Below are 26,316 nucleotides of genomic sequence, written 5' to 3' on the forward strand. Positions count from 1 at the left end.
GAGTGCAGTGTAGAGCACGCTTGTGTTTTGTAACAGGGCTCACTAAGTTCTCTAACTCTACATGGCGTATCAGAAATCATAATGCACCAAGCCAGTCAAAGTGTTTTGAATAATAGCACAAAGTTGCTCAACTTTGATAAGTTCTTTGCTTTGCTTTTGTATTCTTGGTATAGAAAGCATTGAATATGATTTAGAGCTGGAAGATGTTTGAAAAATTTTTGATCTTTAAAATCTTTTCCTGATTTTTCGAACATTTTCCAGCTCGAGATCATATTCAATGCTTTCTATTCAAAGAAAAGCATAGCAAAGAACTTATCAAAGTTGAGTAAGTGTGTGTTATTATTTAAAACACTTTGACTGGCTTGGTGGATCATGATTTCTGATAAGCCATGTATCTTGTGTTTTGTAACAGGGCTCACTAAGTCCTCTAACTCTACATGGCGTATCAGAAGTCATGATCCATCAAGCCAGTCAAAGTGTTTTGAATAATAATACGCTTTTGTTCCACTTTCATAAGTTCTTTGCTATGCTATTCATTGAATATGATCTAAAGCTGAAAGATGTTTGAGAAATCATGAAAAAATTGTTGTTGTTGTTGTTGTAGCAGTTTATTGTGTACTATCTTTCGTCTGCTTGATTCTGTTGAGTGTCAAGACCCAGGAACTCCGCGACTAAGATGGGGTGCGTCCACAGGGATCTGGGTCTGAGTCGAGTGGGTCTGGCCGGGCAGTTAAACAGGTGACGTGTATCGTGCGGTCCCTGGTTACAGTCGGGACATACATCTTGCACGTCGGCATCAATCCTAGCTCTGTGGGAATTGAGGCGGCTGCATCTGCCGGAACGTAATTGAGCCAGAATCACTCTGGTTTGCCGGGGGAGGTCGATTTCTTCGGGTGCAATGGGTGGCGGTCGTACTCCAAGGACTACATTCACCCGGTAGCCAGTTAACGCGTCTGCTACCGTGTCTGCATGAATGTTGTTCAGACCCGCTTGATATGCCGCTTGATCTAGAGGTTCTCTCTTGTAGCGCTGGACCTCACGCTCTAGATCGTGTAGATCTACCTTAAGGCTTCTGGGCGGTGGGTATCTATCCACAAGATGATGATTTGGATGATTTCTGCGATAACAGCCCAAAAGGTATTGCTTAGACAGCATGTAGTTATGTCTTCGCACTGGTAGGATCTTTGTCTCCTGGTGGAGGTGGTCCACATGAGAACTAAGGAGGCAGCCCGTCGCAGTTCGGAGGGCGGCATTCTGACAGATCTGAATATTATTCCACTGCGTGTCACAAAGCTGACGTGACCACACTGGCGCTGCATAACTTACCACAGACCGGCCAATTGCTTTGTACGTGGTCAACAAGGTTTCTTTGTCTGCACCCCAAGTGCTGCCGGCGAGTGACTTGAGGACCTTGTTTCTACTTTTGACTTTATTGCAGATTGCTGTGGCATGTGGGGAGAAGGTGTAGGAGCTGTCAAATGTGACGCCAAGTATTTTGGGACACTTGATGGTCGGAATCAATTCTCCATCGACCATCACAGTCAGCTCAGAATTCACCTCACGCGTATTTGTAGTGAACAGTGTGGCTGAAGATTTGGTGGCGGATATCTTCAGATTTCTTGCAGCGAAATATGAGGCAAGCTCGTTGAGGTAGACGTTCAGCCTATCGCAGATGTCATCAATGGGTGGGGGGCCTGATGCCAAGATCGTACAGTCGTCCGCATATGATACGATCTCTATGCCGTCTGGAGGAGGTGGGATGGAGGAAAGGTAGAGGTTAAACAGAGCCGGAGATATCACCCCGCCTTGGGGAACTCCCTGTTTCACTCTACGGTGTTTTGACTTCTTATCCCTAAATTCCACAAATGACTGGCGGCCACACAGATAATTCGCGACCCAACGTTTAAGGCCTGGCTGGAGGGACGTGTTGGCGATGTCCTCAAATAATTTGGCATGGCTGACCGTGTCGAATGCCTTCGATAGGTCCAATGCCACGAGGACCGTCCTATCACATGGCCTGGGTTGATTGAAGCCACGGCAAATGTGTGTGGTGATGGCATGCAAAGCTGTTGTTGTGCTGTGCAGTCTCCGAAATCCGTGTTGATGCTCGGCGAATGGAAATTCTCCTACGAGGCTCGGGAGGAGTAATGCCTCAAGCGTCTTAGCCACTGGTGAGAGAAGGGAGATCGGTCTGTACGACTCCCCCAAACTCGGGTCTTTACCAGGCTTCAGTAGCGGGATCACTCTGCCCATTTTCCAGACATCGGGAACTATAAGAGTGTTCAATGACAGGTTAAGGACAGTGGTAAGGTACTCAACTCCAGGTAAATCCAGATTCTTCAGCATCAATGTAGAGATTCCGTCGGGGCCCAACGCCTTGGAAGATTTGGCGCCACGGATGACATTTGTAACTTCGCCCACGGTAAATTGTGATGGCTGTTCATCGGCTCGGAGACCACGAATACGGCGAATGGCTCTCCTCCTTGCCCTGTCTCTCTCGGGATGCACGATAAATTGACGGTTGAACAACCTGGCGCATCTCTTCGGATCAGTCACGGTTAACTCGCCAAAAGTGACTGAGGTCCTGTCGTCCCGTCTACCGGGGTTCGAGAGAGACTTAACAGTGGCCCACAATTTGCCTGCACCGGTGCCTAAGTTACATTGCTCCAAGTGTTCCAGCCACAAATTCCGCTTATGTTCGTTGACTACCCTGTTTATTTCCAGATTCAGCTCGCTGATTCTGGGGTTAGCGGGGTCCATAGCACGAATCCCATCACGCTCGTCTGCGAGTACCACTGCTTGCGCCGGGAAATTGGGTCGCACTTGCGGTATTCGACCGGCTGGTATAAAGCGAGCGGCTGCTGCGTTGATGATGTCTCGGAATTTCCTCTCGGCCACAAGCACATCAGAGGGGGGTGGCAGTTCATTGAAGCGGCGATTGGTATACTCTCTGAAGCCAGTCCAATTGGCCTTCTTATAGTTGATGAACGTTCGGCGCTCAGAGGTTATGAAGTCGGGTGGTCGGTCGATGGTGAGGATTATGGGGAGGTGGTCTGACCCCAAAGAGATGACGGCTTGCCAGGATACGTCACTCAGGAGATCAGGGGATGCGATTGAGATGTCTGGCGAGCTGCTGCACCTCCTCGTAATCCTAGTGGGGGCATCCTCATTCACCGTGCAAAACGTGGAGCTATCTATCTGCTCTGCCAAAGCTATGCCACGCTGGTCGTTGCCTAGGGGAGAATGCCATGACGAGTGATGTGCATTGAAATCCCCCAGAACCAGACGACTATGGCCAGATAGCAACCCACTTATGTCGGGGCTGTAGGCCTGGCCATTAATCGGGACACAGCTGCCAACCGGCGGTATATACACGTTGTATATCTCTATCTCGGCAGTACCAGACTTGACTGCTACCCCCATACATTCCATGTATGGGTCACTAGCGTCAAGCGCAGGCGAGATAGGTCTATACTGCACGGAATGGTGTATAACGAAGGCCAATCCCCCACCTCCATTCCTTGAGCGATCCTTACGTAGCACATTGTAGCCGTGACAACTGTGCAAGCTGCAGGTGTTAGTCAGCTTTGTCTCCTGGATCGCTGCGACCGATATGCTCTTCCGACTCATAAAATCCACAATCTCATCAATCTTGCCTCGCAGTCCATTGCAGTTTAACTGCAGGAACGATACATTTCCCGACACTGGCCTGGCAATAGTAGGGCTAGGGTGCTGTCTTTGCATAAATTGCCGTACGGGAGAGGTCGGGGGGGTCACATAGTCCGACGACGAGGACGCCGAAGGCGACGACGGCGACGCTTGTGACCCACTGCTGGCTGTGTTCGCACAGCACCTAGCGACATAGCCAGTATGACTATACTCCCGTAGCGAAGTTAGGCCAGAGCAAGAACGGAAATGTACCCACTCCAAGCACCTGTTACACCTCACCGACACTGACCGATGATGAAGGCGGTTCTGGCAAACGGAACAGAACCAGGGTCCGGGGTTCTTTTCAATCCCGGCACGGACCAAAAGCATACGGAGAAGGCACTCCGGGATGTGCCTCTCCCATGACGAAAAAAGACGAACACGTACACTGAGGCGGCAGCCCTTGCCGATGAATATTCCATCGGGTCAATCCGGTACGTACAACCGGCTGCCATGGGATTGAAAAAATGAAAAAATTGTGTTTTATTGTTCTTATGATACCTTTCTTGCCTTCCAGGTTCACTCAACAGGTTATGCGCAACTTGCACGTTGTCTTCACCATGAATCCCTCTACCGATGGTCTTAAAGATCGTGCTGCCACTTCGCCAGCCTTATTCAATCGTTGTGTACTCAATTGGTTTGGTGATTGGTCCGATTCTGCCCTCTTCCAGGTGGGCAAAGAATTTACCACAAGAGTCGATTTGGAGAAACCAAGTTGGACTTCTCCCGATTTCTTCCCCTCGGTTTGCCATTTGGTACCAGCTCAACCAACACATCGCGATGCGGTTATCAACAGCTGTGTCTATGTTCATCAAACGCTGCACCAGGCCAATGCTCGTTTGGCCAAACGTGGTGGACGCACCATGGCTGTTACACCACGTCATTACTTGGACTTTATACATCATTTCGTTAAACTGTACAATGAAAAACGCAGTGATTTGGAAGAACAACAATTACATTTAAATGTTGGCTTGAATAAGATTGCCGAAACCGTGGAACAGGTGGAGGAAATGCAAAAATCCTTGGCTGTTAAGAAACAAGAATTGCAGGCCAAGAATGAGGCTGCCAATGCCAAATTGAAACAAATGTTCAAGGATCAACAGGAGGCCGAAAACAAGAAGAAACAATCCCAAGAATTGCAAAACAAATTGGCCGAGCAAACCATAAAGGTGGAGGAGAAACGTAAATATGTCATGGCCGATTTGGCTCAAGTAGAGCCAGCTGTTATTGACGCACAACAAGGTAGGTTTTCAGCTTTCAACACTCCACCCACTCATTGTTTGGCAATAATTATAATAGAGCCAGTCTAAGTTAGTTTTCTAAGATCAGAGATAAGTTTAATAAGTTTAATTTTTAATGCATAAATCTTTAGCTGTTAGCGGCATTAAAAAGAAACAATTGGCTGAAATACGTACCATGGCAAATCCACCGCCACCCGTAAAATTAGCCTTGGAATCGGTGTGCGAGTTACTCAATGAGAGTGCACCCGACTGGAAGACCATGCGAGGCGTTATTGTTAGAGAAACCTTTATCTCGTCCATTGTCAATTTCCAAACCGAAAACATCACGTACGGCCCCTTTATAATAACTTACATACATACATATATATATGCCATATATGAATCTTATATATATCCATGTTGCTCATGTCCTAATACCTCTCTCTCTCACACACACACAACACCACTCTGCTACTCATAAAATAAACCCCCAAATTAATATAAAGCGTTTTAAACGCCCTCTTTCTACTACTCTAATTCATTAATTGCGATATTCATATCAATTTGCTAATTTTATGCCTTCTCAAAATTTAACGTCTAACGTCTAATCGATTATTTTATTATGAGAACAGATTCACTGTGAACGAGTATACTCACACACACATATATATATATATATATATATAGAAAAAAATTTATTTTGTTTGGCCAGGCTGTAAATATTATTTCTCTTTTGCTAATTTGATTGATGATTATCTCAAAATTGAAGCACTTTATTTTAGAAAGTTTTAATACGCCATTAGCATTTGTGATAGTCATGTCCTATGTAAATGTATAGCGTCTTCTACTACCACCACCTACCACCTGTTAATGAAACACATCCTTGCCCCCCGCCCCAAGCGCGCCAATGCAAAATGCAGTGCACTAAACTCTTTAATTTATACATATTTAGCGTATCTATGTTATTGTCTATTTTATTATGTAAGCTTTAGTACGTTTTTTTTTTTTTCTCCAATAAGTTGCAAGAATATCTATTGTAGTTTGTGGGAAATGCTGTACTTTATTATATTATAAAGGGGTTTCCAATTTTTATGAGTACCCTTATTATCGCGTATGCTGATGACGTGCCAATTGTGGTTAGAGAAAAATTTCCCACCACTCTACGAGCAACAGCGAAGTGGACTATCGAAAGTGATCTAGGTATAAATCCGTGCTAGACAGGAGATACAAGTTGTCTACCGTGGAACCTGTCTTCTTGGAAGGAGAGAATGTTCCATTTACAGAAAGCACAAAATACCTGGGTGTTTTGCTGGACAGGAAATTGAACTTCAAATCCAACATATTTTGGAAAGGGCAATAAAGGCAACTCTTTCCCTATACACCTGCAAGAGAGCCATTGGCAAAAGTTGAGGATTTAGACCGCGTGTCCAGCATTGGGTATATACTGCAGTTGTCAGACCTATAATGCTATATGGTGTTGTGGTCTGGTGGACGGCGCTTCAAACGTCCACCTACTGCTCAATAGTCAACCGGATTCAAAGGATGGCTTGTTTGTGGACCACAGCCGCACTCAGGACTACACCATTTGATGCACTGAATTTAATTCTACATCTAATGCCACTGGACATGTGATTACGATGATTGGCATAAATATCTTCTCAGACAGCCAGGCCGCAAATCAATCCCTGGAGAACGAATTTCTGAACGAGATGGCTGAACAGCTCAAAATTCACCTGTACTGGGTGCCGGGTCACAGAGATATCCCAGAGAATTGTAAAGCGGACGAGCTTGAGAGACTAGGAACTACCCTACACATTCCAGGGATACTGGAATCTGTGGGTATGCCCCTAGCGATATGAAAGCAAAGTTTTCAGGACCAGGGCAACGAATGATAGATGATCACAAAAGAGGGGGCTGTGAGCATTGATGCTTGATGATCTTACAATCGTCCGAATAGAGGATAGGTAGAGTGTCGGAGATATCACCCCGCCTTAGGGAACTCCCTGTTTCACTCTACGTGATTTTGACTTCTTATCTCTGAAGCCCACAAACAACTGGCGACCACATAGATAATTCGTGACTCGGCGTTTCTGGCCTGGCTGGAGGGACATGTCGGCAATGTCTTCAAATAGTTTGGAATGGTTGAACGTATCGAATGTTTTCGACAGATCCAGTCCTATGACATGACGGGAGCTGATTGAAGCCACGACAAATGAGTACGCTGATGTCATGCAATGCAGTTGTGCTGTGCAGTCTTCGAAATCCATGCTGATGCTCGGCGAATGGAAATTCTCCAGCGAGGCTTGGAAGTAGTCTCCCATGCCATTTGGTTACTGGTCAGAGTAGGGGTAATGATCTGTACGACGATATGGACCCGAGCAAGGTTTCTTTCGCAGTCTTCAGTGCTATAAGGGTTCTCATAGACAGGTTGAGGACAGTTGTAAGGTACTCGACTCCGGGAAAATCCAGATTCTTCATCATCAGTGTAAAAATTCCGTAGGGGCTCAATGCCTTAGATGACCAGGCGCAAGGGATGAGATTTTCATGGCAAATTGTCCATCGGCTCGGAGATCACGGATACAACGAATCGCTCTCCTCCTTGCCTTGTCACTCTTGCTCAATGCTCAATAAATTGACGATTGAACAACATGGCGCATCTCTTCCAGTCAGGTACAGTTTCGTCGCCAAAGGTGACAGAGTCCTGTCATCTGTTCTTCCGGAGCTTGAGAGTGACCTAACAGTAAACCACAGCTTGCCTGCCTGCACCGGTACCTAAATTACTGTTATGTTCTTACGAGATGGTCGATCAATAGAAAGTCGATGTTTAAAACATAACAATCAATTTATTTATTTAAACAATACTTTAAATGATATTAATGAAAAATAAAAGGTAATTAGGCAAGTATGATGAAATTTTCTTTAAGAGATGCGTATTGGTTGACGGTTACAACTTGACTCAGCGTGTGTGCAGAAATACAAAAACTGTTGAGCCAGCAGCGCTGCCATGAAGTTGCCAGATTATTACAATAAAACAGAAGATCGTTGGGGTTACCGTAACAGTTACATTGCTCCAAGTGTTACAGCAACAAATTCCGCTTTTGTTCGTCGCTTTATATCAGCCGGGTATGCACTCATGTCGCGAGGAACCATACTCGAATGGGTCCTTTTCCCAAATATTTGTAGGTATAAATGCAAGTCCGTTAATATGCATTCCTCGCCTCCCTGCGGTTTTGACGTTTTCTTATAATGCAGGTGGCCTCTTACAGCGTCCAATGGCCCGGTAGCCCTCGTTGAGTTGTTAATCCCTTTAGAGATGGCGATCTCATTCGTGATTCCCAACGATTTTCCGCTTTGCCTGATTATTAAGTCCTGACTTTACCGAATAGGGAGCTGGGATAATAATAACATCAAGATTGTCATCAGAAAAAGTCCGAATCTCCATTTCTAGTAGGTTCTTCTCTACCTGTTCAGCGTCTCCTGATCATTAATTTAGGACCAATTCCAAGGCAGCCGGTTGTACGCACCGGATTGACCCGATGGAGTTCTTCATCCGCAAGGGCTGCCACCTCAGTGTATAACACACTGCTACAACAACAACAACATCAATATAAGACAAGTAACACTTTTCTTCGCAAGTCAGTTATTGCAAGGTCGAGAGAAACCGCGGTACCTTGTCTAGCGGACGTGGAAGGAACAATTTTTTTGGTGGTCCCAAGAAAACTCGTGGGTCCCGGAGGTCCACCATAACATAGACCCTTTTACTGTGGTCTTTGCTAAGTTGCCTCGCGAAGCATCGAAGCAATAGCCACGGTAGCAGATGCGGTAAATAGCTACCAGGTGAATGTAGTCTTTGGAGAACGACCGCCTTCCATAGCACCTGAATAAATTGACCTCCTCCCGCAAACCAGAGTAGGTCTCGCTCAATTACTTTCCGGCAGATGCAGCCGCCTCAACTCCTACAGAGCAAGGATCGACGTGCAATATGTATTTTCCGATTGTAACCAGGGCCACCTGCCCATCCACACCCACTCGATTCGTACACAGATCCCTCTGGATCCACCCCATCCTTGCCTCCTGCCAGGCTTTCGGGGTATATGCAAGTCCTAGGCACGCTGTGAAAATTTTGGCCACATGAGGCGCCAGATAGTCTTTCTGTAGTAACGCCGTAAATATTCCATCAGGTCCGGGTGACTTAAATGGTTTGAAGCTCCTCAAGGATTGCTTTACCAAAAATTGCGTAATTATAAACCTTGGATCAACGTCATTATTCCATGATTCCGGTGTCTCCATGAGTCCCGTCGTATCCTGTGGAAAATGGGTTTTCATCAAAAGCCTCAACATGTCCTCCGTTTTCTCTGCTCTCATTCCCATGTCGTCTGCTAAAGTTTCAGTTTGGACATGGGTTTTGGAGAGAAACTTTTTTATCTTGGCGGCGTCATTAACGCTATCGAACTGTTCCCAGAAAAGCTTCCAGGACGCTCGTTTTGCCGCTCTGGCAATCTTATTGTATTCCTTGAGCCGTGTGTAATACACATCCCAATAAACTTCCGCTTTTTTACGACGTGCTCTGTTAAAAAGTCTGCGGACCTCTTTCCCAATATTGCGAATCTCCCTGGCAATCTCCTTACTAATGCTGGCTACATTTCTTCTATGTTAAAACTTCTCTACCAACTGGTGTCGCAATGCGGCACGCTCGAAATCGGCATCACTGAACTTTACTTTAATCGGACTGCACTCATTGATATGAGAAAAGTGTCCCTTGATCCTTAATGGAATGTTCATGGGAAATTTATTAGTTGTATATCTATTAATGGATCTATTTGGGTAAAATGCCAAGACGATCCAGAATATAAATATTTTATAGAACCGCAAATTGGTATTTTGAAGTGTTGCAAACGAAATAACTATTGTAGATAAGTATGTACCCTCCTAGGTGGTGGGTATAAAATCAAATTCTGAAACACCATCCAGAATATAGATATTTTTTAAGACTTTTTTTTTCTATACACAAATTTCAATAAATATTTTCAAAGACAAAATTTTAACTCATTACGCCTGACCCTCGATTCAGTTGTCCGACCTTGATGAAATTTTATGTATATTTATAAAAACGCGTGATTGGCTGATTGAACTGACTGATCCACTTCCAGCCCAAACGGCTAAAGCTAGAGTCATGAAATATGGCACGAATGTGGGTCTTGAGTTGTGATAAGACGGGGTTTTGTGATAAGTGCGAAATGTTGTTGACCCAGCGTGAACGGGCTAGAATTATGATTTTCCGAAAAAATAAGATTTGGTGACAAAAATTTTCTCAAAATAGTACCGGAAGTGGGAAAAATAGTACGTTTAGAACCACAATTGGTAGTTTTTTGGTACCTTGTTTGTTAATTGACCTAGAGCTTTGAATTTTGGAATTTAGATACACTATGGCAACCTAAATTGGGATGCAAAAAGAGTTTTTGGATATTTAAAAACAATAAGGTACCAAAAGAGGTACGAAACAAAAAATCATGTTCATAACTTATAAGACGTTACGTTGGTAAACTATTCAATAAACTAATAGGTAACGCCAGTGTTATCTTGCCACTTGAAAAGGTTCACCGCGGCCTCTGTTAAAGTGTATTTACTTGTTTCATAGTCCATTTTTCACTTGTTTCTATGAATAGTCGATCTCAGTACTAGGCTGTCATCACCTACAGTAATCATGCGATAGCAACGAGGCAAAACCTTCAGATCAAAGGGAGAATGTAATTTACCTTCAAAATGGATAAAATGTTGTTAGGGCGCCCCGGTAGCCGAGTTGGTAGCGTGCTTTTATTTCCAGTGCAGGGGTCATGGGTTCGATTCCTACCAGAAGTCTTGGTCTGTCGCTGCTGTGATATCACAATGGACTTAAAATTGTCTAAGTGAGTCCGTTAAGGACTACCACTCTTACCTAACCTAACATGCTGTTATGATAAATCTACACTTAGGAAACCTTAAGATTCAAGAATGTTACTAGATATTAAACTAATAGTTTTAGTACTTTAGTAAATAACTAATTTAATTAATTTTAAGGTTAACCGACATTGTGTAAATACTATACATGTGTGTGTATGTATTTATGATAAGCAACAAAAATAGCAATAACAACATTGAACTAACATCTCTTATTATAACATTTATTACTTACAACTATACCCGATGCAACTCCCAAAATCTGATCTGTAGCTGTAAAATCTATACGCAAACAACAACTTGTTGAGGTGAGAACAATGGCAAATCCACCATCGGTGGTGAAATTGGCCCTTGAATCGATCTGTTTGCTACTGGGAGAGAATGCAACCGATTGGAAATCGATTCGTGCCGTTATAATGCGGGAAAATTTCATAAATTCAATTGTATCTAACTTCAGTACAGAGATGATAACGTAAGCATGAGATGTTTTGTAATATTCAAAAATTGTTCCTATTTTGAGAGAGTTATTGTTGTTGTTTCTTTTTTTTCAATTTCGTTATAATTTTTTTGTGTTTTTCTTCTGTTTTTTTTTTTTTAATTGTTGGGGTATGATGATGAATGAAAAGCATCACGTATCGTTTCGAGTTGTTTTGTTACTGTATTGTATCTCTTTTATGCCTCGTAAAACGAGTAGAACAATTTTTTTTTTGCTTTTCAATTGGTTTTTTTTTCGTAGAACATTTTGAAGTCAGTTTCCAGAAAACGGTTTGAAAGAAAAATTACCACCTAAAGAATATATTTAGGCACAAAATCACATAAGAAGGCACCACCAATCAATCAATCGAAATACACCATTTGTCTAGAATTCGTATTCTGGAAACAGACTGTTTGAATTATTTTTTTATTATTTACGGAATGTTTAAGTCCTAGTTTCACTACTAACCATAGTTGTGTTTTAATGTTTTGTTTTTTTGTTTGTTTATTAACCCTGTTAATTATTGTTTGATTTTAAAGTTTATTATGTGGTATAGGGTAATCCTCGTGGTTACCGCAAACGCAATGGCAAACAAATATAAAAATTGTAAAATGTTGAAAAATTATCTGCAAGAGGAATTGGTGAATAAAGCTTGTCTGCGATTGCGGAACTCGGGGAGTTTGTGTTGGAATTATGTTTTTTTTTTTGGTTATATCTTTGTATGGCTTTGGTTTATGTTGCTTTACCGCTTTTTCGCATTTCCATCACTTTGCATGATTTTCATTATAAAGATTCCATATGATTTATTTATTTGGCTAATATTTTAATTTTCTTTCTTACACCTTGCTTCATTCATATAGCGATGAAGTTCGTGAAAAAATGAAATCCAAGTATTTGAGCAATCCTGATTACAACTTCGAGAAAGTAAATCGTGCCTCATTGGCTTGTGGTCCTATGGTCAAATGGGCTATCGCTCAGGTAAGTTTCAATGAAAAAATCTCATAATTGCTTCATATAACGGGATTGGGAAGAGATTCGATTTCATGATATTTATATTCACCCTTAATCCGGTTGTCAAAGGCGAACATCGACAGCAGTTGGCGTCAATGGCAAATTTTATCTTTTGTGGTTTTATATAAACTACTAGCCGAACCGGGCCCGCTTCGCTGAGCCTTCTCTCACTCTCTATTATCTTTTAAGGGTGGGGACACTTCGGGCTGAATGTGGATATCGAATTCTTGCCGCTGTAGACTATGTCCGCCTATGACGCTGAACGTCTGCGTTCGAATCCTAGCGAGAACATCGGACAAAATTTAAAGCGGTGTTTATCCCATCTTTATGCCATGGTGACATTTGCGAGGCATCATGCCATACATGGTCATGTAAAAAATTCTACCCAAAGAGGTGTTGCACTGCGGCACGCCGTTCGGACTCGGCTATAAAAGAAGGTCCCTTATAATTGATTCAGGAGGCCACTGTAGCGCAGAGGTTAGCATGTCCGCCTATGACGCTGAACGCCTGGGTTCGAATCCTGGCGAGAGCATCAAAAAAAATTTTCAACGGTGATTTGCCCCTCCTAATGCTGGCAACATTTGTGAGGTACTATGCCATGTAAAACTTCTCTACAAAGAGGTGTAGCACTGCGGCACGCCGTTCGGACTCGGCTTTAAAAAGGAGGCCCCTTATAATTGAGCTTAAAACTTGAATCGGACTGCACTCATTGGTATGTTTGAAGTTTTATTATTATTATTTACCGTATTGGTAAATATTTCCGGTTAAGAGGGTATTTCGGGGGTGGGTTGGCCATCCAGACACTTGGCCCTTAAAGTAAATATAAGATTCATGCTCTACTTTTAAATACATTTTTTATGGCCCCCTCATAATGGCATGATCGGAGAATAAGTTCTGTTTAATGGTGGGGTGGAGCCCAGGGTCTTTGTCCCGAAAATGAGTATCAATTTCCCCAAAATCAATCAATTTCTACCACAAAATAACTTTTATATAATAGGGAGGTATTTTGGGGTGGGGCGGCTTCCCAAACACATGGCTCTTCAATTGGATATCAAATTCATTATTATACCCACCACCATAGGAAGGGGGTGTACTAATCTAGTCATCGATGTAGGTTGTTGTTGTAGCAGTGAGTTATACACTGAGGCGGCAGCCCTTGCCGATGAAGAAGTCCATCGGATCAATCCGGTACGTACAACCGGCTGCCATGGGATTGATCGATGTAGGTCGTTGGGGATGGCAAACGAACCATACCAGATATAGTTCCCACATAAAACGATCTCTCGATTTGACTTCTTGAGCACCTAGAAGCCGTAACTTTTGTCCGATTTGAAATTTTGCATGTGGTGTTCGTTTATTACTTTCAACAACTGTGCCAAGTACGGTCCCAATCGATCTTTAACCTGATATAGATCCCATATAAACCGATCTCTCGATTTGACTTCTTGAGCCCCTGGAAGCCGCAATTTTGTCCGATTTGGTTGAAATTTTGCACTTGGTATTCTTTTATTACTTCCAACAACTGTGTCAAATACGGTCCAAATTGGTATATAACCTCATATAGCTCCCATATAAACCGATCTCCCAATTTGACTTCTTGAGCCCCTGGAAGCCGTAATTTTTGTCCGATTTGGCTGAAATTTTGCATGTAGTATTCTTCTAACAACAGTGCTGAGTACGGTCCATATCGGTCTATAACCTGGTATAGCTCCTATATAAACTGATCTCCCGATTTGACTTCTTGAGCACTTGCAAGCCGCAATTTTTGCCCGATTTGGCTGAAATTTTGCATGTAGTGTTCTGTTATGACTTTCAACAACTGTGCAAAGAACGGTCTAAATCGGTCTTTAACCTGATAAAGCTCCCATATAAACCGATCTCCCGATTTGACTTCTTGAGCCCATGGTAGTGGGTTCCAAAAATTCGGCCTCGCCGAACGTAGCACGTATTACTTTTTTTCTCTTAAATTCCTTTCGTTGGATCTCTATATTGTCGTAATTGGTCGTTATATTCATTTGGCGGATTTTGGGCGGCGCCCGAGGCACCCGATCCCAAAACAGAAACTATGTTTTGTTTTTGGGGACTGTGAGAATGCAAAAAAATGTCGAACGAATCGCATTAACAATCTCCGAGATCTGGTATTTTTAAAAATTGGGGTAATGAGAAGTGCGCTTTAGGGGAGGGATGCTACCTCAGACATTTCGACTCAAATATGGGAATAAAATTCGTGCTCCACTCCCAAAACCCTTTATTTTAATCCCATATTGCCATGGTCGGTAAATATGAATCGTTTGGAGGGTGGGATTTTGGAGCGGGGACGGCCACGGCCTATTTTCAGGCCGTATCAAATTCGTTTTTTTACTCCCAAATACCATAGCCGGAAATGAAGTTCAGTTTAGGGGGTGCTTTAGGGCGTACCACCAAACACTTGGCTTCAAAATTGGATATCAAATTCGTTTTCTATTCTCAAATACCTTTCGTTTGAGTCCCATATTGTCCTAATGGGTCAATTAACCTATTTGACATATTTTTCGGAAAAAAAAGCCCCAACAAGACTTGAACGCAAATTTTATTGTCATATTCGTAATCTACTCCCAAATATATTTTATTTGAGTCCCATATAGCCATGGTCGGCTAATATGCCCATTTGGGGGTGGGGCGACCTCCCAACACATGGACCTAATTTTGTATGCCATATTTGTAATCAACTGCCGAATACTTTTCATTTGAGTCCCTTATTGACATGAACGTCGTTTATATTATCTGTTTAGAGGCGTTTTGGGATTGGAGCGGCCCGCTGGATATTTGGATCCAAATTCTAATATTCTTTTTCTAGTCTCCAATACCTTTCATTTGATACCGATATTATGCCTATCGGTCCACTTTTGGTTTTGAGTAACATTTTCGGGGTAAGGGGGTTTGCCCCCATCCGGCTTCCAAAAAGTATGTAGCTTATGTTTCCTTCCAGACAAACCTACACAATCTGTGAAATTTTTAAAAAAATCAGTTCAGCTGTATTTGATTATACGGAACAAACACACAAACCGAATCCCATAAGTCATATGCATATTTGGGGCGTTTTTGGGCGTGGGGTGACTCCCAATACTTCGATCTAAACTTGGGTATAACCAATGAACAATCTGCCGATCTTAATACACACCAATACCTTTTATTCATTGATTTCGAGCGTGCTTCTGACACAGTTTCGCGAAACTATTATGTGGAGTACGCTGTTCAATAAGGGTATCCCAGAAAAGATCACGAGGACGAAGATCGGCTCTTCGACTAAGGGAGAGGGAAACCTGGCGTTCCTCGAACTTTGAGGGTTCATCCTTTCTGCAAGGTCGTTTCGATCTTAACGAATTTATGCTTAACAGCTGCCTTTTAACCATCACGATAAAGGGGGATAGTCCGCTACGTCGAAGTATCTGGCGTCTGGCCATGTGGGGTTGAGACTGGGGAGGAGAAGAAAAGAGGATCTTCGCACCATCGAAAGGGCTATCAAGCGGCTGACAAGCGAGACAGGTCATGCTACTGATTCAAGCCTCCTCTAAACAAGCTCTTTTGTAAGGTAGACGTTTTCTACGATGATGATTTATCCTGGGGCTTAGGAAGCATTGTCTAGTTCATTTGACAGGGGTCCTGAGTGGACTTTGTAATATCAAGTCGTTGACCACGCGCTCCACATAGGGAGAGCCGAATTTTGTGCAGGGTTTGTGACTCCAGGTACACCATCCTCTCCTTATTACGGACGTGTTTAAACAATGAATGTCTGAAGGAGACTCACCGATTAAGGCTAATTTCTGAACAGCCTAGCTCCTTTTGTCGAAGGAGAAACCAACGCACGTAGTTCCTTCTCCTAGTCCATTCCATATAGTGAAACTCTATCTCTATACTTTTATCGTCTGGGGCGAAACCGATGACCCTGATATGTCCTATTTGGCAATTGCTTTACATGGGCCACTCTATAAAAATCGTGTCAAATTTGTTTTGTTCTAATTTTCAATAAATTCATGACATTCTTCTCCTCCGTATTGTACTTAACATTTTTTTAATTCTCTCCACAGATCGAGTATGCTGACATGTTGAAACGTGTCGAACCATTGCGTGATGAATTGCGTTCACTTGAGGAACAGGCTGCCATCAATAAAACCAATGCAGATGAGACTAAGGCTTTGGTTGAACAGCTAGAACAAAGTATTGCCGCCTACAAGGAGGAATATGCCCAGTTGATTTCCCAAGCACAGGCTATTAAGACGGATTTGGAGAACGTCCAAGCTAAGGTAGATCGTTCCATTGCTTTGCTTAAGAGTTTGAATATTGAACGCGAACGTTGGGAGTGCACAAGTGAGACATTCAAATCGCAAATGTCCACCATTATTGGTGATGTCCTGCTGTCGGCGGCCTTTATTGCCTATGGCGGTTATTTTGATCAGCATTATCGCACCAATCTCTTTACCACCTGGAGTCAACACTTACAATCGGCTAATATACAATATCGTGCAGATATTGCCCGTACCGAATATTTGTCTAATCCTGATGAACGTTTAAGATGGCAGGCAAATGCTTTGCCTACAGATGACTTGTGCACTGAGAACGCCATTATGCTGAAGAGGTTCAATAGATATCCCTTGATTATCGATCCATCTGGCCAGGCGACCACTTTCTTACTCAACGAATATGCGGGTAAAAAGATTACCAAGACCAGTTTCTTGGATGATTCATTCCGTAAGAATTTGGAATCGGCCTTACGTTTCGGTAATCCACTATTGGTGCAAGATGTTGAAAATTATGATCCTATATTGAACCCGGTCTTGAATCGTGAATTGAGACGTAGTGGCGGTCGTGTTTTGATTACCCTTGGTGATCAAGATATCGATTTGTCGCCATCGTTTGTCATATTCCTTTCAACCAGAGACCCGACTGTAGAATTCCCACCGGACATATGTTCTCGTGTGACTTTTGTGAACTTTACCGTCACCAGGAGTTCACTACAATCGCAGTGCTTGAACCAAGTGCTGAAGGCTGAACGTCCAGATATTGATGAGAAGAGATCCGACTTGTTGAAGCTGCAAGGAGAATTCCGTTTGCGTTTGAGACAATTGGAGAAGAGCTTGTTGCAGGCTCTCAATGATGCCAAGGGCAAGATTTTGGATGACGATTCGGTTATCGCCACTCTGGAGACATTGAAGAAGGAGGCCTATGACATCAACCAGAAGGTGGATGAGACCGATAAGGTCATAGCTGAAATTGAGACGGTGTCGCAGCAGTATCTACCATTGTCGGTGGCTTGCAGCAACATTTACTTCACCATGGACAGTTTGAACCAAGTGCATTTCCTTTATCAATACTCTTTGAAAATGTTCCTGGATATATTCTCGACTGTGCTGTATAACAACAAGAAATTGGATGGCAAATCAGACAACACCGAGCGACTGGGCATCATAACGCGTGATCTCTTCCAAGTGTGCTATGATAGAGTGGCTCGTGGTATGCTTCACAATGATCGCTTGACCTTTGCTTTGTTGATGTGCAAGATTCATCTGAAGGGCACCACTGAAATGAATCTGGATGCCGAATTCAATTTCTTCCTGAGAAGCAAAGAAGGTTTGATGGCCAATGCTACCCCTGTGGAGGGTCTAAGTTACGAACAAATCGATGGTGTTAACCGTCTGGCCACACGTGTACCCATATTCCGTAAATTGATTGAAAAACTAAGTTCCATTCCCGAATTGGGTGCCTGGTTGCAGCAAAGCTCACCCGAACAATGTGTACCCCAACTATGGGATGAATCGAAGGCTCTCAGCCCCATATCCACAGCCGTACACCAGTTGTTGTTGATTCAGGCTTTCCGACCAGATCGTGTTATTGCTGCCGCACACAATGTTGTCAATTCTGTGCTGGGCTCAGATTTCATGCAAACTGCCGAGGATGAATTGGACTTTGCCTCAGTAGTGGAGAAACAATTGAACTGCAATACCCCTGCTCTACTGTGCTCAGTACCAGGTTTCGATGCTTCCGGACGTGTTGATGATTTGGCAGCCGAGCTGAACAAGCAAATTTCCAGCATTGCCATTGGTTCGGCCGAAGGTTTCAATCAAGCCGAGTCTGCCATCAACATGGCCTGCAAGAGTGGCCGTTGGGTAATGTTGAAAAACGTACACTTGGCACCTCAATGGCTGGTGCAACTGGAGAAGAAAATGCACTCCCTGCAGCCGCATTCTAACTTCCGTCTATTCCTGACCATGGAAATCAATCCCAAGGTGCCAGTTAATCTTCTAAGGGCTGGCAGAATCTTCGTCTTTGAACCACCACCAGGCATCAGGGCCAATTTGTTGAGAACATTCTCCACAGTGCCAGCGGCTCGCATGATGAAGACACCCAGTGAGAGGGCTCGTTTGTACTTCCTTTTGGCTTGGTTCCATGCCATTGTCCAAGAACGCTTGCGTTACGTGCCTCTCGGTTGGGCCAAGAAGTATGAATTCAATGAAAGTGATTTGAGAGTGGCTTGTGATACCTTGGACACTTGGATTGATAGCACAGCCATGGGTCGCACAAATCTGCCACCCGAAAAGGTGCCATGGGATGCTTTAGTGACGCTGCTGTCGCAGTCCATTTATGGCGGTAAAATCGATAATGACTTTGATCAGCGTTTGCTGCAATCTTTCTTAAAGAAACTGTTCACTGCTCGCTCCTTTGAAGCCGACTTTGCCTTGGTGGCCAATGTGGATGGAGCATCGGGAGGTCAACGCCACATCACCATGCCAGATGGTACACGTAGAGATCACTTCCTGAAATGGATTGAAAATCTCACCGATAGACAAACACCTTCGTGGTTGGGCTTGCCTAACAATGCTGAAAAGGTCTTGCTTACCACACGTGGCACAGATTTGGTTAGCAAACTCTTGAAAATGCAACAGTTGGAGGATGACGACGAATTGGCCTACACTGTGGAAGAGACCAATGAACAAGCTGCTGCGGCAGCCGCCCAACGTGAAGATGGCAGACCTTCGTGGATGAAGACTTTGCATAATTCGGCTACCGCTTGGTTGGAGTTATTGCCCAAAAATCTACAGACACTCAAAAGAACTGTGGAGAACATCAAAGATCCACTTTATCGTTACTTTGAACGCGAAGTTACCATGGGAGCCAAACTGCTGCAGACGGTTATTTCCGACTTGCAGGATGTGGTGCTCATTTGCCAGGGAGAAAAGAAGCAAACCAATCATCATCGCTCCATGTTGTCTGAATTGGTAAGGGGCATAATACCCAAGGGCTGGAAACGTTATACAGTACCAGCTGGTTGCACAGTCATTCAATGGGTGACCGATTTCAGCAATCGTATACAACAACTACAAAAGGTATCACAATTGGTGTCTCAGGCAGGTGCCAAGGAGCTGCAAGGATTCCCCGTCTGGTTGGGAGGTTTGTTGAATCCCGAGGCCTATATAACGGCCACACGTCAATGTGTGGCCCAAGCCAATAGCTGGTCTCTGGAAGAATTGGCTTTGGAAGTTACTATAACCGAGACCGGAGTCAACACTGAAACCAAGGACAGCAGTTTCGGTGTAAGTGGCCTGAAATTGCAGGGAGCCCATTGCAAGAATAACGAATTGCTATTGGCCACCACCATTATGATGGATTTACCATTGACAGTGCTGAAATGGGTGAAGTAAGTATTGCACTTTCGGAGGACTTTGAAGACTTATTGAATTTTCATAACTTCCATTTTTTTTTTATTTAAAGGCTTACTACGGAACATCGTGTCAGCAAATTGACTTTGCCTGTCTACTTAAACTCTACACGCTCCGAATTGCTGTTCACCATTGATATGGCTGTGGCGGCTGGCCAAGATCCTCATAGCTTCTATGAACGCGGTGTGGCTGTATTGACTTCAACCGCTTTGAATTAAGAACATTACAACGCAAATTATTTGAACTCAAAAGAAAATTCTATATATATACTCCTATCTAATGAATGAATAATTAAAAATACTTCATATGCATGAAAAAAATATTAAAACTTAAAATATATATAACTGCTTTCTAAAAGATTTGAATTAAATAAATATGAATGTGCAAAAACTAATGAAGAAACGATTGTGTTGTAACTATGGAAGGAGTTGATTATATAGACGTCAATTTTCAGGGATATCATAAGGGCAAACAACTACCTGCAATCATAGAAAGGCTTTGGCATGAGTTTGACTGAAAAAAAAATTTTTTTTTTTTAAGTCGAACAACTGGCAAACATTTTTGATCCCTCATCCATCAAGTTAAAAATGGAAGCTAAAATCAACCAAAATTTTTAGAAGTGGTTGAAAGTGCATAGCATGCAAAGATTTTTCCCAACAAAATTTTGCATTTTGTATCACAAGACTCATTATAAAGATGCAAATTACAACATGCGCAATAGGCAACCCCTCATCTGATGCATTGTGTATATGTGTATGTCATCGCCCAAAAGTGCATATCTTGTTGTCCTTTGCAATATTGTGCTATTAACTGGTTCCATGGTGTAATGGTTAGCACTCTGGACTCTGAATCCAGCGATCCGAGTTCAAATCTCGGTGGGACCTAAGAAAACCTTTCACTTCTCAATTTTTTTTACATACAAAATTAAACTTAGATCTATGGGATATTAATACAAAATTTATGAAAACTTAAATCCTTAAAAGAAAAAAAATTTTTTTCAGCGGTGGTTTTCCCCTTCTAATGCTGGGAACATTTGTGAGGTACTATGCCATGTAAAACTTCTCCAAAGAGAGAAGTTTTACATGGCACTGCGGCACGCCGTACGGACTCGGCTATAAAAAGGAGGCCCCTTATCCTTGAGCTTAAATTCAAATCGGATTGCACTCATTGATATGTGACAAAGTTTACCCCCGTTCCAGCCTTAAAAGGCTGAAAAATATTTGTCATTCGTCGTTATTGATGTGACGGACTGGGCTTCGAATCCTATCCCATCCCATCATATAAAATTTTCAGCTATGGTTATCCCCTCACTAACGCTGGAAGCCACCCTGCGGCAAAGATTACCATGTCCGCCTATGACGCTGAACGCCTAGTTTCGAAGACAAAAAAAACAGCGGTGGTTATCCTCTCCTAGTGCTGGCGAGACTTGTGAGGTACTGTATCACGTAAAAACTACTTCCCAAAGAGGTGTCGTACTGCGGCACGTCGTTCGGACTCGGCATTAACAAACTTATGAGAAGTTTGTCCCTGTTCCTTAGAGGAATGTTCATGGGCAAATTTGCCTTACAATGCTGGTAACATTTGTGAACCCTTTATCACTATAAAACTTCTCTATGAAGCGGCACGGGGGTGTTCGTTTTCAGTTATGAAGAGGAGGTTTCTTTTTTTTTAATGAGATTTTCGACGGACATCAATTACTACACACAATGCGACTCGTATGTTGGATACCATTTAAGGGTTCTGAATTTCTTTCACTTGGCAAATCCATACCAGTTTTGGTCACAGCTTCGTCTTAACCGGGGACACTAACCAAGCTCTTTAATGAAGCTCTTAATCGACGAAGAGATGTATTGCTGTTGTTGCCATATTTGCAAGTGAAGGTAAGGTTGAAAAGAGGGTGCGGATATTTATCCGCCCCATGTCACTATGGACATACACCAAGCCAGTTTTCGGCTGGTTGTGAGCATTAATACTTTCTTCATCAGATGAATTAATTGTTGTATGCAGCAATTTTATAAACATAAATGAACAACAAGACTAAATTACATAAAGGCAAAACCTTGAAACAAACAGTATTTCCGCGCTGATTCTCGCAATCACTGGTTTAAAGACAAATTTTCTCCTCGCATAAAAAAAGCGCCAATTAGGCATCAGCGCTCACCAAGTTTATTGACGCCAAATCATCTGCTCTATCATTCTCCCTTACTCCGCTATAGCTCGGCACCCAAACGATGCAGATCGTGGCATCCTCAGAGAAGGCGTGATCTCCTACTTACACTCAACGCTTCGCCTATGCCAAGACAACATGTTCTCTGAATCTGTTGTATTATCCTTACGTTGTCCAAGATTACTCCTAAGTATTTTATCCTTGTCAGATAGATTAGGAAACGTGGTGCGTCTAAATGGCCCATCTTAGTCTTGCAAGGAAGCCGCGGGATTGTTGTTGTTGTTGTAGTCACATTTGCTTGTGGAGCTGGCGATCATCGCCCAGCTTTTATAGACGAGCAAGCTCGTTTTCGGTTCTATCTCTCTAAACTACCCACCAGGTCCTACTGGCGCAATATTCTACCCAGATAACTGCAGAATTTTTAAAAGTCGTGCCAGCGGATGGGCCACACTTTCCATTCCCTGGTTGAAAGAGGTATTAATGATATACATAATGATATAATACATAGCTGACGAGACCACACTAGCGCTGTATAAATTACCACTGGCCGGCCAAATGTTTTGTATGAGGTCAAGAAGATTTCTTTGTGTGCTGCCGGCAAGTGACTTGAGGGCCTTGTTTCTACATTTGACCATATCGTAAACAAATGGCTGTGACATGTGGGGAGAATATGTAGGAGCTCTCAAATGTGACACCAAATAATTTGGTACACTTGATGGTGGGAATTGTTTATGTTGTCGATTGTCGATAGGGACAATATGGGATTCAAATGAGATGTTTTGGAAATCGAGTACAGATCTTACATTAATATTGGTGACAAAATGTCTGTGAACCGATCACCCTAAAAAGCCATAAGAACATGCGAGCCGATCGAGGCAATATAGGACACTACTAATGTCTTTGTTAGTAGAATACGAATCTGATGTTAATATTAAGGACCAAGTATCTGAGTCCAGTCCCTAAAAATCCCTCAACAGTATATATAGGCCTATAGGGACAATATGAGACCATAATAACAGGACTACAGTAGCAGAGTACGAATATGAAATTTAAATTTGGGACTACGTTTATAAGCCCGCATACAAGCAAAAACCTTCCAACAGTACATGTAGACCAATCGGAACAATATAGGATTCAAGTGAAAGGGCTTTGAGAGCAGAGTGCAAATTTGCTCACGAACATTTCAGTAAGGAAGGAACTAAGCGAACTTTTTACATAGCAATGAGTGCGGGCCGATTAAAGTTTAATCTCAATAAGGGACGGACCTTCTTTTTATTAGAGGCTAATCCGAACGGAGTGTCTCAGGGCGACATCTCTTTGGGGCATAATTTTATAAAACTACATACCTCACAAATATCGTCAGCGTTAGGATCAAATTACCGCTGAATTTGAACCCAGGCTTTCAGAGTCATAGGCGTCCATGCTCGCCTCTCCATCACGGTGGCCTTGAGAGTATAGTCCGAATCTGTTTTTATAATTTGGTGCCAGGTGTCTGGTGGCCGCAACCTCCGTGAACCTCCGCAACGCCTAAGCGGTTACGTAAACTTATCGGGGCTCTATGGGGATCAAATGAATGGCGATCCTCGTCAATCTCCTGTAGGTGAGCTAGTTCGTTCCGGTCCAAAGGACTAATCGCAACGGGAACGTTATGGCTATTGGTTATTCAAAGGCGGCAATAACACGCTTTGTCAAGCATCATAGGCACTCATACTAAAGCAAGAGCCGGTGCGGCCGGCCTCTTACTGAGACTCTCCAATCGATTCCGCTAATTGTCCGCGACCGATGTTGCAGCTACTCCATATATGCAGCATACCACTATTCGCAATCTGTTGACACGTTCGATAGCTTCCAGCTGAGCTTTTTGTAATGACGGTGAACGTCACACACATCGGAACTGAACATTCCATTAATGGAATGAAATGTTTCCCTATGAACATTCCATTAAGGAACAGGGGAATACTTCTCACATCTCAATGAGTGCTGTCCCATTCAAGTTGAAGCTCAATGATAACGGACCTCTTTTTTATAGCCGAGTCCGAACGCCGTAACGCAGTGTGACATCTCTTTTGGGAGCAGTTTTTACATGGCTGCCATACCAAATGGTGCGTACCTCACAACTGTCGCCAGTATCAGAAGGGTATAATCACCGCCGAAAATTAAAGTGAACCGATCGGGGCAATATGCGATTCAAATGAAAGGTATTCGGTAGTAGAATACGAATACGATATTAAAAATGTGGTCCAAGTACCTAGGGGCCCGCCCCAGGACCAAAGGCTCCCTAAAAGCAGCGTCCAAAATCAAAGGGGACCGATTGGGAAAATATGATACTCAAATGAAAGGCTTTCGGGAGTAGAATATGAATATGGTGTCAAAAATTGAATCCAAATACCTAGGGCGTCCCTCAAGAGTAGAATTGGAAATTTTGCCCATTAACATTCCATTAAAGAACAGGAATAACTTCTCACATATCAATGAGTGCTGTCCGATTCAAGTCCCATGATAACGGACCTCTTTTTTATAGCCGAGTCCGAACGGCGGCCGCAGTGTGACATCTCTTTTGGGAGAAAATTTTACCTAGCTGCCATACCAAATGGTGCGTAACTCACAACTGTCGCCAGCATTAGAAGAGGATAACCACCGCTGAAAATTTTTTCTGATGTTCACGCCAGGATTCGAAATCAGGCGTACAGCGTCACAGGCGAACATGCGCTACGGTGGTTAATAGCACATGTAGGAATGACTATGAGCACCACACATGTTGGAAATTTGAACTGTAGTGTTTGTCGTTGTATTTAGAAGCTCAAGTGAAAGATACCGGGCGCGTCTACAGGTTGCGGACAGTCGAATGCTCCTTAGAAATGCGGGGCAACTGCAGTCGCGGACAATCATCTTTATCGAGAGGAGAGTCTCAGTGAGAGGCTGGGTGCCCATTTTTGAAATCAAAAATCTATGGGAATAGATTATGAACCTTATATCAAACCTGTGAAAATTGTCAGGAGACTGCCTTTTCCCGGATCAAAACAAGAAGATATTGTTTATATTTGCACTAATAAGAGCGAGAAAACATTTGAATTAGCGGATGCATGTCTTTATCCTAACTTATAGAGACTTTAGTTTTCATATATTTTTATGAGAAAAACAAATAAAACCATTTAGAACAGCAATGCAAGGATGTATCAAATCTTAGAAGCATAAGCCTTTTATGGGTTGGCCGTAATATCATTTTTAAACTTATCAAAATGCTTATATGTATGTTATCTATTTAAAGAGTGGAACATTCCTATTTTTTTTTTGAAGTATGAATCCAAGATTCGTTTTTGGCTATTATATCTAGAGCCATCGAATTTTCTGTCATGCGCACAATGAAATCTATGGATGGTATTAGTTTGTATGTGAATGTATGTATGTTTCGATACAACTAAAAGTTGTATGTCCTGTTATCCTTTAGCATAACGTATACACGTAGGGTTCCATGGTGTAATGGTTAGCACTCTGGACTCTGAATCCAGCGATCCGAGTTCAAATCTCGGTGGGACCTAAGGAATCTTTAGTTATCAGAGAAACAAGCTTTTTGTTTAAACTTAGTGCGTTATTCTTTTATGGTTTTCAACATTTTCACAATTATCAATTTATTTGGTGGTACATTTGTTCATGAAATTTTATTTTAGTTTTTGTTTTGCAAAAGGGGAGTGTTGGAAAAAATCCGCCAATACAGGATTGCACATGAGCGCCTAAACGTCTTGAACATGATGCAATTCTTGTAAGATTCAGTTAAAATTAAATCATGTGTAGGTTTGGTTAGGGTTTTTGTGACAATCTACAATTAGACTCACGTAAACATTCCCCTAATAACCTGCGAATGGTCATATCCGCTAATTGAGACATTTCCTCAAAGAAATAAAAAGAATAAAGTGGAATAATTTATACTCGCCCGTTCAAGACACGTTGCAGTTTCTTCTGCCTAGATATCACTGACTACAGTTACCCTGGAATGTGTAAGATTGTTTCTAGTCTTGCAGGCTCATTTGCTCGAACATTCAACCGGCTCAGATAATATGGCTAAGATATCGGTCATTGTGTCAGGGATAAAACTGTCGTCGTCTT

General features: G+C 42.8%; 1 protein-coding gene and 2 non-coding genes across 10 annotated transcripts in view; all 3 read left to right on the plus strand.

Moving 5' to 3' along the window:
- The window catches only part of LOC106091938 (dynein heavy chain, cytoplasmic), a 59,255-nt gene extending 38,808 nt beyond the window's left edge, over positions 1-20,447 (plus strand). For 4 of the 8 annotated variants that reach the window (XM_059370640.1, XM_059370643.1, XM_059370664.1 and 1 more), the window contains 5 exons: positions 4,226-4,950; positions 5,081-5,276; positions 12,201-12,318; positions 16,419-20,023; positions 20,098-20,447. In XM_059370640.1, the coding sequence (XP_059226623.1) occupies positions 4,226-4,950; positions 5,081-5,276; positions 12,201-12,318; positions 16,419-20,023; positions 20,098-20,263 (4,810 nt within the window). In that variant the 3' untranslated portion in view covers positions 20,264-20,447. Of the gene's footprint in view, positions 1-4,225; positions 4,951-5,080; positions 5,277-11,138; positions 11,338-12,200; positions 12,319-16,418; positions 20,024-20,097 lie in introns of all 8 variants that reach the window. The other 4 variants (XM_059370639.1, XM_059370641.1, XM_059370653.1 and 1 more) reach the window with 1 other exon arrangement.
- A 410-nt stretch (positions 20,448-20,857) lies between these two features.
- On the plus strand, positions 20,858-20,929 carry Trnaq-cug (transfer RNA glutamine (anticodon CUG)). The gene has a single exon. It is a non-coding gene; the product is annotated as a tRNA-Gln (tRNA).
- A 4,749-nt stretch (positions 20,930-25,678) lies between these two features.
- On the plus strand, positions 25,679-25,750 carry Trnaq-cug (transfer RNA glutamine (anticodon CUG)). The gene has a single exon. It is a non-coding gene; the product is annotated as a tRNA-Gln (tRNA).
- Positions 25,751-26,316: the final 566 nt, after the last annotated feature.

The sequence above is a fragment of the Stomoxys calcitrans genome, chromosome 1, assembly GCF_963082655.1.
Source record: "Stomoxys calcitrans chromosome 1, idStoCalc2.1, whole genome shotgun sequence".
Classification (NCBI taxonomy): domain Eukaryota; kingdom Metazoa; phylum Arthropoda; class Insecta; order Diptera; family Muscidae; genus Stomoxys; species Stomoxys calcitrans.